The 14,608-nt window shown below is 36.2% G+C and overlaps 1 protein-coding gene across 1 annotated transcript in view; it reads left to right on the forward strand.

Moving 5' to 3' along the window:
* Positions 1–9,265: 9,265 nt before the first annotated feature.
* MYRF (myelin regulatory factor) overlaps positions 9,266–14,608 on the forward strand; it is a gene marked incomplete at its 5' end in the record, with an annotated part of 57,806 nt that continues 52,463 nt past the window's right edge. Inside the window, 2 exons of the mRNA XM_070957324.1 lie at positions 9,266–9,363; positions 9,768–10,142. Coding sequence (XP_070813425.1) covers positions 9,266–9,363; positions 9,768–10,142 — 473 coding nt within the window. The remainder of the gene's footprint in view (positions 9,364–9,767; positions 10,143–14,608) is intronic.

Here is a 14,608-nt window from a genome sequence, read left to right on the forward strand (position 1 = left end):
CTATCTTTTATGTCTTTGTATACAGCAGATTGTATAACTACCTGTATATATTGTCCTGTTCCTCAGCCTTGTGTTTTGTTTTGTTTTAATGTTTAGGGATTACAACTTTCGCAACTGTATACTGTTTATAGTTCCAATATCATGGTGGCACCATAGTTTTGGGAGATCTCTCTTTAGATAATCTGCCAGAGGAAAGTATAAACTTTACACCCTACCTGCCTGTGAGCATTATTAAAAGGCTGAAATTGCACCAACCTAGTTCCTTGAAATAAGGATGGGAAGCAAATTTAATAAAAGGGTGAAATAATTTGAGAAAAAGTTATAGAGATACTTGGAAATTACCAATTGGAGAAGTCTAGGAAGTGAATAATAGAGCTAAAAAGACTTCTATGTGCCTAATGTAAGTATTGGTATTCCGTATTCAACACAATTTTTCCTTCTTCTCTTCTGTTGAATTGAAGGTAGTGCGTATTGAGGCACTAACCAGATAGAGATTTTCTTAGCTTTATTTGATTTGAGACCTTGCTTTGGTGTTTGTATATCTATAGGAAAAGAGAGACACTTTAACATAACAGTTGTGAAATGTTAGTTATTGAATGTTTAACAGGGAATAACTACTGAACACTCTCCTGATTATACTGTAATCTGGAAACTTTTAGAACAGATTTCTAAAACTATTTAGTTATAAACTATGTATAAAACTAAAAGCTGATTGGGTATTCTTGGATGAAAATAGGAACCAGATAATTCCTTAAATGTGCAAATTTGCTTTGCCATTTCTATTCGTGCCTTGCAGTGTGTAGGTTTATGTTTTTTTCAAGAGCAGTCTCATGTGCACAGAACACTGATGAAACCCCCTACTGTGAGATCTACCTAAACAAACAAACAAACAAAGGTTGTTTCCTCCCCTCCACCCCCATATTGCAGAATTAGGACTCCTAGCATATTTCAGTCAGCATGCTGAGAGAGTTAGGGATGCTAGAAAGTGGTAATTTAGCAGCATCTGGAGAACCACAGGTTTCCCCAGGCTGCCTGGAATATCTATTTTTCATTTCTTTATGCTTTTTCTTTTTCTGCTAACATTCTAAAGGCATCATATTTTACAAACTGTATTAAAATCTATATAAGCGTTTCTTACAATGAGATGGTCTAACGTGAAGTGACATTGTTGACTTTTGCTTGGCAAGAAGCAGTACCAAAGCTGCAGTGCCATTGTTCAGAAGGCACGTGTGTAGGAGTGTGTCTGTGAGCATGCAAACACACATAGACACGCACACATGTCTCTGTGCGTGTACACCTATATCCTTGAAAATAGAAAACAAAATTTATCATCTCTCTCCCAGGATCATAAACATATTTGGGTGATAGATGTAAACAAGCATAACAAGCCAGGCTTAAACACCATTGGAAAAATTGGGGGAATCATATTTTCTTCTGTCTTGCTCCAACTAATGATAAAAAACATGATTATATTTTGTGCTAGGTACAAATTACCTTTAATGAGTATCAGTATTATATGATATTTTTAGAAATTTAGGATTATGATATGTTGATAATGTCAAAGCATACATTTTCCCCTTTTCTTGAGATTCAACAAGTTTGCTTTTCAGTCTAGACCATGGATGTCAAACTCAGGGCCCGTGGGGCCACCCTGGAAATAGCGAAAGACCAGCCCATGGCGCCTCTGCCAGGGAATATGGAGCTTGGGAGGGCCCTATTTTTGCTGGCAGAGGGCAAGAGGAGGCTGTCATGGCTGAAAACGGAGCCTGGGAGGGCCATGTATGGCCCTCCCGGGCTCCATTTTCACTGGCAGAGGGCTGCAGGAGGATCTCCCCAGCCCCGCCGAGGCCACCAGAAGTGCCCCCAACACAAGTGACGTTGAGATGGCCATGCCTACCCTGGCCACTCCCACCCCAGCCATGCCCACCTGACCCCCCCAAGGTCAAACACAACCCTGATGTGGCCCTCAATGAAATTGTGTTTGACATCCCTGATCTAGAAAGTTGAATTTGTTATATATTAGGTTTAAGGGGAGTCTTATTTTTTAAAAAATAAAAAATCTGAATGGTGATTTGCAAGAAATCTCACCTTTGTAATCTTGGTGGACCTTATAGACTACAAATATTGCACTGATTGCCATCTTACCTTTCTTTTCCAATGAGCATTGTTTATAATCGGATATAAGAGGAAGAGAGTTCTTCTGAGCATGCCTGCTATTCCAGATTCCAAAATAAAACAGGCCTTGAATGGCTGGGTACCAAACATACAATTCTCATAATTTCTAATATCTATTTGAATCCTTTTGGCAAATTGGATGGAAGAAATAAAATTGAAAATGTTCTTGATAGGTTAGAAAACAGAATAAAGCATAATATAACATATGTAATGTTATCTATCCATGTAAGAAATCAAACAATGCACATCTGTAAAATGAGGGATAACTGGTTTGATACTTGAAAAAAGATATTGGGGCATTGGAAATTGAATTGTGTGTGATGTAACTGCAAAAAGGCAAATGCATTTTTAAACTGTCACCCATGAATGGTGTAAATATGTTGCTTTTGTCTCCTAAATAAAATATAGTCTTGACTTGAAACTTAGATTGAACAATTCTGATAATGGCTGTGTTGGATAAGGTACCAAATCACAGTTGAGCAATATAGGAATGATCCTGGGTAAGCTTTGGATTTGTGCAGCTTTTTTTTTTTTTAGCATTTTCAGTGGTTAGATTTTCATTCCTTTTTCATTTAATCTAGTTACTTTATTGAGACTGAGAATTATAGTTAGCATTGCAAACACTAACAAACAATAAACCACATTTTAAGTTGTTTATTGTGCTTACTTAAAGGGTCAAATGATGATTAACCATAGTTTCTTTTGTTTAATATAGAATGTGTGTAAGCTTCACATGGTGAAGCCTTCAAACTTCCTTATAACATATTGGAATAAAAGAGGGATGAAAGGATGAGACTTGCAAAGAAAACACTAAACAGTAGTTTGATTATAAAGCAGTGCTGCATGTGGTGTTTTGGTATATATTTGTTTTGTCCATTAAATGTTGGAAGAATTGAAAACAAAATTGTGAAAACTACATCTTCAGATTGAATTTCTGAAAGTAGCAAAGTATATTATTTCATTACCTTTAGTTATATTTTAATAGAATTTTAATAGATTAAATTTAATTCACCTTCATGATAAAATCTAAAAACCGTAAGATTGAAAATTTGATTGCAGTTTTTAAAAGGAATAAACGTGGTTAATGTTATAAAGAAGCTCTTCGAATTATACATTGGTTTGGCTAACCAAGAAACACATAATTGTTGATGCTTTGTTAGTTGGGAAATGAACTCTTCTTGAAAAGAATGTGTTCACCATGGTCCTATAGAAACAGCTGTTCCTTCAGCTGAATTGCTGGATATTTTGTTTTACTAGACTATTTTAGAGTTTGTAGTATCTTGTTCCATCTTGCATCAATATTCAAACTGGTGGGCTGGTTCAAAGTAGGAAGGACTTTTGACTAAGGAAAGATGAGTACAGACTGAATTCATCGTCATTATAATCATCATCACCACCTGGTTTATTAGAACTACGAACAATATAGCAGCTTTTGGGAGAGAGAGAGAGAGAGAGAGTTTTCTGAAGCTTCCTGCTTCCCTCTAATCTCTAGCTGGAAAGGGATGGGGGCAAAGGGGCATTGCTTAATGTTGTTAAGAGCTCGTGACTCCAAAAAGAGTAGTGTTAGCTTGTAATTAATCACCTAAGCTGGCTTTTGGTAACAAGTCTTTATTGAGTAGAAGTTTGAGCAACAAGATGCTCTTAAGAGCTTGCACTGAGTGGCAGACATTCCAGAGATGCTTTTTGCTCTAAAGAGACAGAAAGACATATGAAGGAGTTTATGAAAAAGCAAATGAAGAACAGATTTGGAAAAGAAATTCCCAGTTGTTCAGGTAGTTGAAAGAGAGAACATAAGATTGAACCCATTGTTTTTGTTTGCATTAAAACTTTAAGAGTTGAGTATTAAGGCAAGAAACAGCATGGGGAAAAAATAACATATTGAGACACTTGGAATGACATGTCAGCCAATGCTAATTTAGGGTGGCTAATTCAAATTCCTCTAGCGTCTAGTCTAAAGTTGGGAAAAACTCTTCAGAGACTTTGCTTACTTTAAAGTAAGAAACGGAAAAGCTCTTCCCTTATCAAAACTACAGTATAGGACTTGGCACTCTTTAAAAAAAAAGAATTCTTATCAGTTCTCTAGTTCCTAAGATATCCAACCAAAATGCGTCCTGCTTCTGGTTGCTTATCTCACCTATGCTTGGGTTCCTTTTGAGGTTCTTCAAGAAGGTGACCTTCAAGACAAGATGGCTGGCAGATTTACCACTCAAGCTAAAAATAATACCATGGTGGAACAGCCACAATGAAAAGCTTGAAATAAACAGCATTTGTTATTTATTTTGCCAGATCCACACATAACTTTTTGGCTAGGAAAAGCAATATGCCATTCTTTCTGAACATTGAGTTATAATCCAACATGCACATACAACACAGAAATAGATTTCTTTTTTCACTTGAATTCTTTATTTGCTTCTGATTTGTATCTTTACAGATTTGCTTACTAAATGTAGCCGATCAATTTATTGCTTTCAAATTTTAGAAAATATAGAGCTGTGATTGTTGCAACAGAATTTGTTCAGAATGGATATCAAATAAATTCTACTACTATGAAAAGAATAAAAATGATTCTGCCTTATTGAGTTTAGCTATATTCCTATATTTTAAATATCCATTTCACCTTTAAGATTTATTTCCAAATGCTGTTTCTGAACCAGTGGTAAGTTTCAAATTGTTTTACTACCAGTTCTGTGGGCTTGGCTTGGTGGACGTGGCAGGAGAAGGATACTGTATAATCTCCATTCCCACCCCACTCCAGGGGAAGGATACTGTAAAATCTCCATTCCCTCCCCACTCCAGGGGAAAGTTACTGCAAAATCCCCATTTCCTCCCGATCAGCTGGGACTCGGGAGGCAGAGAATAGATGGGGGCAGGGCCAGTCAGTGGTGGTATTTACCGGTTCTCCAAACTACTCAAAATTTCCGCTACCGGTTCTCCAGAACTGGTCAGAACCTGCTGAAACCCATCTCTGATCTGAACATAATGTAAATGAAAACTGACCACAGTATTTATTAGACATTGAACTAACACTTGAGGCAAGTTAGGCATTGCTTAGCCGAAATCTTGCTTTCATGCCCTACTTGTTATCTTCCTGGAAAAACTCCTATTGATCTCTGTTGGGAAAAAAGAAAGCAATACAAATGGGGAGTTCTGGTCTGAACCTTATTTAAGGGTTTTCCTAATCTTAGTGAATGAGTATTAATGGGGATACTTGCAAATCAGAATGGCATGGCTGAAGAGTAGAGCTGGAAATAGAACACATAAGGCCAATTCACACAATACAAACTTTTAAAAATCTTCATCTGTTGAAGAAGATATTGTGGCCAGTTTACAGTTAATACTAAGCAATAATTGAGTGGAATTATACATTGCAATGTCACCAGAAAGATCTATTAGCAGTACCACATGGAAGAATCAATGTAATGCTTATAATGGAAAACATGCCTCTAAATGTATTGATATTTCATATGATTGAAAGAGGGAAAGTAACACACTGCCATTGGACTCTTGAAAAGGCATTTGTTAAATAAACTGACAAGGGACTTAAAACATTATTTTTTTAAAAAAATAATGCTTTTAATAGTGGCTAACCATATACGGGGGCCAATTCCATCCTGTAAGAAAAAAATATTTTAAAATATAAGTTAAACGTAAGAAAAGCTATGCAGGATAGAATACAAATAATACCAGTTAAACAAGAAGATAGGCATAATTAGGAAATGGATGTCAAAATGCAGGAAATGTGGAAACCAATGGAGCACCAAGTCTTGAACTTCAAGGAGAATGCTAATTCTCAAAGTAGCATCAGTACAGGTAGTCCTCGACTTAACGACCACAATTGAGTCCAAGATTTCTGTTGTTAAGTGAGACCGTTGTTACGTGAGTTTTGCCCCATTTTACGATCTTTCTTGCCACAGTTGTTAAGTGAATCTGGTTTCCCCATTGACTTTGCTTGTCAGAAGGTCGCAAAAGATAAATCACATGACCTTGGGACACAGCAACGGTCATAAATATGAACCAGTTGCCAGTCATCTGAATTTTGATCACATGACCACGGGGATGCTGCAAAGTTCGTAACTGTGAAAAACGATCGTAACTTGTAAGTCACATTTTTCAGTGCCGTTGTAACTTTGAACAGTCACTAAACAAACTGTTGTAAGTTGAGGACTACCTGTACAGATAAAGATAAAATGTGGATTAAGCCATTGCTTTCCTATTATAATAATAAGCAGGGAATGAGGTGATTTTGATTTAGTGGATTCTTCACAGGGTAGCAAATACAGAACTGGAGGCTTTCTCATTACATCCTGTCCCAGCCCTTTCTTTCCCAATTTGTGTGATTAAAAAAAAAAAAGCAAAACCCTGATTCTTTCCTTTTTTACTCTCTACTTTTCTAAGCACACTCATGGATTCCTCTGACAAAATTCCTCATTGGATTTATTTCTGCTGATTTGTTTGCCTAGCAGTGAAAAAGATTTTCATTGGATGCAATTCTAGGTTGAAACCAACTCTTTTTGTTTTATTCCACTTTTTTTTCCCTTTAGGAGGGTGTGGGGATGGAGGATTAATCTTGAACCAGAATGCTTCTTGTGGGGGCGGGGAGGGTAGAACAAGATTTTGGGGTGGGAAATTGTATGTGTGTGTTTATCTAGTGAGCAAACAGGCATAGCATTTTAATGAGATGAGAATTCAGGAAAATGTCTTTAATTTATTGCATCTCTGAATAGCAGTCCTTCTCCCTTTTCACTGAAAATATTTTAAGCACCAGGAGTAGTATCTAAAATCCAGAGAACTTCTGGCTCCCAGGAATTATATAAAGCAAGCATTTTCTATCAAGGAACTCAATGCATTTTTACAGTGCAAAAGCAAGAAGAGAATTTTGTAAGACAATGGAAAAAGAAACCAGTTACTACTTGAGGCAGCGTGAGCTAGTCTTTTTGCTCTTTTTAAAAATAATAATAATAATAATAATTTATGAAACTTAAAAGCTCAGTGGCAAGAACTGCAAGAGCAGGGGTGAAATCCAGCAGCTTCTGACAGGCTCTGGAGAACTGGTAGTGGAAATTTTGGGTAGTTCGGAGAACTGGCAAATACCACCTCTGAATGGCCCCAGAGTGGGGTGGGCATGGAGATTTTGCAATATCCTTCCCTCAGGAGTGGGGAGGGAATGGGGATTTTGCAGTATCCTTCCCCTGGAGTGAGGAGGGAATGGAGATTTTGCAGTATCCTTTCCCTGCCATGCCCAACAAGCCATGCCCACAGAACTGGTAGTAAAAAAAATTGGATTTCACCACTAGGCAAGAGATATGTTGGCATTGATACAGGGACATTTCCAGATAGGATAGATATTGAAAGTTCTATTCTACTGTTCTGATTTTAAATTGGAATGATTGTTCTACGTAGAAGAGAAGGCTTAAAGCACATTTCTTAAACTTTTTATTCTTAGGACCCGTTCTCACTTTTAAAAATTATGGAGGACTCCAAAAGAGCTTGTGTTTGTATGAGTTATATTTATTGACATTTACTGCATTAAAATTAAAATGGATACTATTGTTGAATATTTATTGAATCCCGCAAAAATAGCAATATCACACCCATAATATATTAACATATATAAAAAATGTTCATGAAACTTTTTTTTAACAAAGTAAAACTTTTATCAAGTAAAAAGCAATCATGAAAACAGTAATAGTGCTTCAATGTTTTGCAAATATTTTCAATATCTGGCAAATAATTTTGATGCTATAGATCCCTGTTGTACATCTCTTGGGGCAGACCACACTTTAAGAAGCAGTGGCTTAAAGCCACAGGAGCTTAAAACATGATTTTACTTCTTATTTTATCCCCCCTCCTTTCTCCCCGGTTCTCATGACATAGGGGCAATACAAAAAATTGTTCCTGTTATTGGGTTACCAAATCTTGATAGGGGATGTTGGTTGGTATTGAAAGGATGAAGGCAGGGGTGAAATCCAGCAAGTTCTGACAGGTTCTGGAGAACCAGTAGCGGAAATTTTGAGCAGTTCTGAGAACTGGTAGCGGAAATTTTGAGTAGTTCGGAGAACCGGCAAATACCACCTCTAGCTGGGCCCAGAGTGGGATGGGCATGGAAATTCTTCAATATCCTTCCCCTGCCATGCCCACCAAGCCATGCCCACAGAACCAATAGTAAAAAAAATTGGATTTCACCACTGGATGAAGGTCATATGAAGCCTGCAAGCCAACCAGACAGCCAATCAGCCTTTAATATATGAAAAGGTAGAAAACTTTATTTAGAACTATGACAGGAATATAAGAAGCAGCAGAGCAGTCATTGATTTTGGTTAGCTCAGAGTAATAGACTGGAATTAATTATTTCTCTTAAGAAAGTGCAGTGTTTCCTGTTAAGATAGTCAGTTGACAGAATATTGTTTCAATATGGCAAATAAATCATCTTAATAGTTTATAGCTTTTTGTAGAAACAAACCACATGATTTGACAATGAAGATTCTCAATCATCCAGGCAGAGATGTCAGAAGGTTGAATCATTGAATCATTTTAGGGAAGAATCCCCTGAGGTTGGTGTGGCAGGAATTGGTACATCCCAATGATTCTCTGCCTAACTGCCTTGCGCTGACTGCGGAAGCTGCCTGGATGGGCAGTGAAACGTCTCTGAAATTAAAAATTAGTCCCATTACAAAGATTCAACCTTCAGACAATTTCAGACATCTCTGCCTGGATGACTGAGAATCTTCATCAACATTTTGCAACAAATTTTGTGTTCACATGATTCAGTGTCAATTCTAGCTCCATTTCCCCCCTCTCATCCTTACCACTATATATGTTATATACAAACTGTTTTAGATGCACGAAACTTCGTGAATAAAATGGTTTCCATTCTTCCAGCTGATTATTCTAGAGTAATAAATACTTAGTTTTTATCATCTGGGTTGGATTTCCTTTTCTATTTCAATTAACATTTTAAAGTAAATTCTGTTATTTAAATCAGAAGTTTTGTTATGGGGAATTATCAGAGCTCCTTATAGAAAAAGACTGATCTTGTCTGGGTTTTTTTTGTTTTGTTTTGTTTTTTTGCTATTTTATGTGATATCTGGTCTTTCTTTCAGGTCATGATATTAACGGAGCTCTTGAAGCATCAAACATTGACACCAGCATCCTGGAAGAATACATTGGTAAAGAGGACTCACAAGATATGTAAGTGTCCTCTTTCACTTTTATTCTTAGTACTCCATGATGATGTTTGATGTAAGAGTGATAATGAGGGTTGCATATGAGATTATGGTGGTGTGAGCTAATATTTTCTTCATCTTTTGCTTCCATTCTTTTCAGTACTTTTATATATTTTCCTAAAGGTGGAATACTGCAGGTTTTGCTTTTGGCTTTCCTTTATGTTTGAACCTATCCACTGAGAGTAAGTTAGATGTGCAGATCAAGCCAATAAATTTGTTCAAAAAAGAAAAACCATGGTTAGAAAATCCTGGGTTGACATTATGGCTGAGTCCAACAATGTATATGATTAGAAATAGATACAGTCTTTATATTACGTCAGAGTGGCAAGATGCACATATTACACAAATGGTCCAACTTTTCTCTTTCAGTTCTGATTTAGATTCCATCTCTGACATTCCAGCATCAGCCGGTTATCCTCATACTCAGCCTGCCAGCTCTGCTACTGTCAATGCATCAGTCTCCAGTATTGGTCATGTAATTACTCCTGTACCCAGTGGTAACTTCCATCATGGTCCCCCAAGCACCCAAGTCCCAGTCCGTCATGGTCTCCATCCTGGCCCTTCAAGCAGTCAAGTTCCAATACGGCACGGTCCCCCCTTGCCAAATCCATGTGGGCCCAGTTACAGTGCTCATCTCAACTGCAATAACAACAATGGCATGGTAGTACCCAAAGGGTTTCTCAGTGGCCACTGCCTGTCCAACATACCTCCTCCAATCAAATCAGAAGCCTCCTACACATCTGGGTAAGTAAGGGATTATGGTTATGCAAATATAAGTTTCCAGGGCCTTAAATTGATAAATAATTAAAGTGGTTTAAAGACATAAAACAATGTGAACAAATCTGTAATGTCTCTTACCAACCAATGTCATCTTAGTGTTCAAACATAACATGGGGGATTGGACAGGGAGACTGAATTTAAAAATGTGACTCAGTTTTAGGGAACTGAATTAGATCATCTGTGGGTTTTACATTATAAATCCTTTTGACTAATATGTGGAATCCAGATCAAATTTCATTTTTTTAAAACAGAGATGGGATATGTTGTTTTAGTGGAAAAGAGATTATGAAAAGATTTAAAGGAATTATATATTTGCTGACTTCTGCAAAAGAGAGTTGGGACAATTAGAGAAGGACTTCAGTTCAAGTAAATGAAATACTGAATCTTCATTGCAGTTTTGTAGGGATGTGTGAAAATAATGCCAAAATAGAAAACCAAAAGGCTGTTTAAGATAGACAGGAAATAAAATTATAATATTATAAAGAAATTTCCCAGAAAAAAATATAGTGAAACAAAAATGACCAATAATTCAGATTTCTTACAGAAACCATTATGCTTATAAAGTCAACTGCATACTGGCTTAGCAATGCTTCCTAGCTGTTGACAGAATGATTCCACAAAACATTTATGGATATTCTAATCTTCTAAAGAAGGCTGAGTCACAAAATTTAAAGCATGCAGTTGATGAGATTCGAGCATAAGATTAGTTAAGCTTGAGTTGACTCCTACACAAGAGTTAAAAACTGGAAGGTGGGCTTGAGAAAGTAGATAGATTTGGACTTCACTTGCTAACCTGAGATAACACTATATTTGGGTGTGTGTCCTGAAGACGTCTTATACCAAAATACACAATTAGACCTTTCTTAGCTTAGACTGACAAAATTAGATCGTGGTTTTGTATTTACAATTTTTCCCATCAAATAAGAGGAAATGTATTTATCAGGTATAAGGAATGTCCCTTATTCCAGTGTGTGCCTTTGCCTCATAGTTCACACTTGGGATTGCCCGTGCATTATGACAGCGCAGGCATTATGACAGATATAACACCACTAGATGGCACTCATGCACCCCATTTTTTAAAAAAAAATATATGCTGAAATCTCATGAGATTTTGACCATTTCTAATTTGTAATTGCTCAGAGATAACAACCACACAAAAAAAGAGCGTTCTTTTCAGTCACATAAATATTGACAGACAGATCAAGATGTTTTGTCTTGATTTTCAAAATATGCATATTTAGATAAGATTAGAGCTACCCCAAGTAACTTTTCAAATCTGGAAATCCTGGATCATGCATCTGGTCTATTAAAAGTCATACAGAGAGAAATGAAACCAAGGGAACAGCACAGATCTGGGATACCCATAAGACACCCACTTGCCAGTCTTGACTAATTACCCTTTAAAATGTTATTTCATTTTTTTTAAGTGAGAAGCAAGCATATAATTACAAAGCAAAACATAGCTTTCTGTGTCATCCCCCTCCTCCCGCAATGAATAGCTTTAGACCTTAAATGACTCCATACTCAATGGCAACTCTAGATAGCTGCTAGGCAAACCTTGCAGTTGGCTGCTGCCATTCACAAATCTCAAGGGCAGTTTTGATTCCCCCCACCCCCTTGAAATCTGGTTCCCTGTTTCATTTTGGTGCCTTAGAAAAATGGTGAGTTCACCTCTATGGGCCTTAAGAATCTTTAAAAAATAAAAACTGATAGGTAGCTGTAGATCAAACTTCTGTTTGAAAGTATACCCCACCTGTAGAAAAACAATAACAACAAAGTAGGTAGTACTTTATTGGGGGCAAGTAAAATACTGATAAATCAGTACTTAGAAGATTGCCTTTGGTTGGTGTCCTGAGGACAGAACAAATTTCCTCTGTGCTATCATCGTTTTTAAGTCTGTGCCTAAAACCTCACATTCTTGTCTTCTACCTCAAATTAAAATATACTTCAGTTTGCATGTTAATTGTTTCACTGTCTTCACCAGGCTTTCTAATTCTTTTCGTAGACTAAACTTAAATATGTTCAGTGCTGTAAACCATTCTGATGTAACATATTCTTCTATCCTTTCATTTTCATTTTCAAGTTATCTTAATTTCAAAACCTTATCTGCTTTATGAAAACTAGTGTTTTCACTATTTTTCTTGTCATCACGAAAAGTAAAGACTGTGAACCACCATGTAAATTGATAGGTCCACTAACTTTAAATGTTTAAATGAACTGCAGCTAAGGACTTCTATAGAACCGGTAGTAAAACCGGCAGGAGGCTCCGCCCACTGACCCTGACATCATCAAAACGCTTCTGCGCTTGCGCAGAAGAGTGTGCGTGTGTACGAAGTGAGTGGGCGCGCGGGGCCCCATTGCAAACCAGTAATAAAAGTAAGTAGAACCCACCCCTGGTCTAGCCAGAGTTTTCAACTAATGATTAGATATTAGTACTGTTGTACTACGTGTACTAAGTGTAAAAGTCTATGGCATAAGTATAACTAGTGACCTGCACTTCAGACAATTACCCTGATTATCCCACCAAGTGGGAAATTCAGAGTTGTCCTAAACTGACTCTCCATTAACTCATTTTCTATTTGGGTTTTACTAAATTTTCTTCTGTACCTTTTCACTTTCAACTGGCTTATTTCTGTTTACTTGACTTTGCCATTCAATTTTGATAGCAGTTGTTATCAGCTGCTGGGAGGTATGTATAGAATCAGACTTTTAAGCTGGGACTGACCTCACTGACCTGTTAGAAACTTGCAAGATTGCCTTATGGAACAAATAGGTTTGTTTTGAAACACCAAGAACTAGCTGTTAATTTTGAGGAATTCATTTTCAATTTTGCTTTAAAAATGACATTTATTGAAAATATTTTGCACTTTGAAGTAAATCTAAAAGAATCTAAATCATTTCCTATTCTGTTTATTAGTCTGTAATGTTCTTTGCAGACTGGGGTAATACAAATATATTAGTAAAATTACATTGAAAGAAACATAACAAGTTAACAGAAACTAAAAAATTTGGCTTCTTTCTTGAGATTTTTCTATTTTATATGAGTTGGGGGTTTATGTGTAGACTGTTCTAATTTTTAAAAGTTGTATTGTGGTATTTAATATACAAACAAGCAAAAAAAGAATAGCAATAGACAAAATTAAAAGAAGAGTGGAAAAAGATTCAGGTAAGATGAACCAGAAAGAAAAATGATTCTGAAATAAATATAAATATACATGAAACAAAAATAGTTTAAAACTATACCACATGGTTGATTGGGCTTTACAAAATGCCAATAAAAGGCCACTTTATAGGTAGAAAGTGAATGCATGTCTTCCATTCAAATTTTTAGATCAAATTTAATATTTTTTCACCTGTTTAGCTATATTCCACTCATAGTAATTCAAAATTCTTCATACTTCCTTAAGTTACAAATTTCAAAATATAATATTACATTCACACTTTTATCTCCTACTTCTTTTTCCTCACCCTATTAGCAACCTTATGAATATTAAAACAAAATGTTGCTACCATAGAACAAATCCAAAACATATGAATCTCCTTGAAAATATTACATTTCTAACAGAGAAATTGATTCAATCCATATTATATATCCACTGGAGTAGCCTGTAACATCCCCCCCACCAAATAATCTCTTTTTATATTAATTTTATATTAAGCTCACAGAATGCTACCAAAACACTCTTTAAAACTCTGTCAGTGAGGAAACCTTTCTACAAATAACTATTCCAAAGTACTGAAATGAGTTAAACAAAATAAATTTTTTACAAACATCCATAGAGATCTAGATATAATAGGAAATATATTATACATTTTTTCATTATAAGAATAACTTGATAATTTACCATAGTGTTGTACAATATGCTTAATTTGGATCAAGAGTTTTAGTAATTATCAGGAAGACATAGAATAGCATGGGCATATGACAACAATTTAAACTTTACTGTGGCTGCTGTCATGATATCCAAAGTATACTTAGGTTGCCTGATGTATAAGATGAAAGATTCCAAAATCAAATTCAGTAAAAGGGGAGAAAATGAACTACCTGGATATCCTAATAGTGAAGAACTGATTATAGCAATAATAACAATTGGTTGGGCTACACTTTAATGCAATCAACTAAATTGGAAGGAAAACATCTGAGAAAAACATGCTTTAGGAGTGGCCTAAACAGTCCGTTGAACAATGTACATAAACTAAACTTTAATTTGTTTTGCTCTGGGGGTGTTTTATTTGCTTTTGTTTTCATGTTGCTCTTTTGGTTGCCTTTTCTTTTTACTAAATTGTTTTTTCAGTTGTTTAGGAGACTAGTGGTCCACTTCAGAAAACTCAGTTTTGCAGCCATTCTTCTCAACCCAAGGAACTTGAGAAATCTCTCTCTTTCTCTCTCTTTCTCTCTCTCCCTCTCTCTGTCTCTCTTTATTTGTCTC

Source organism: Pituophis catenifer, unplaced genomic scaffold, assembly GCF_029215685.1.
Source record: "Pituophis catenifer annectens isolate HBS135680 unplaced genomic scaffold, rPitCat1.0.hap2 SCAF_1, whole genome shotgun sequence".
Lineage (NCBI taxonomy): Eukaryota > Metazoa > Chordata > Lepidosauria > Squamata > Colubridae > Pituophis > Pituophis catenifer.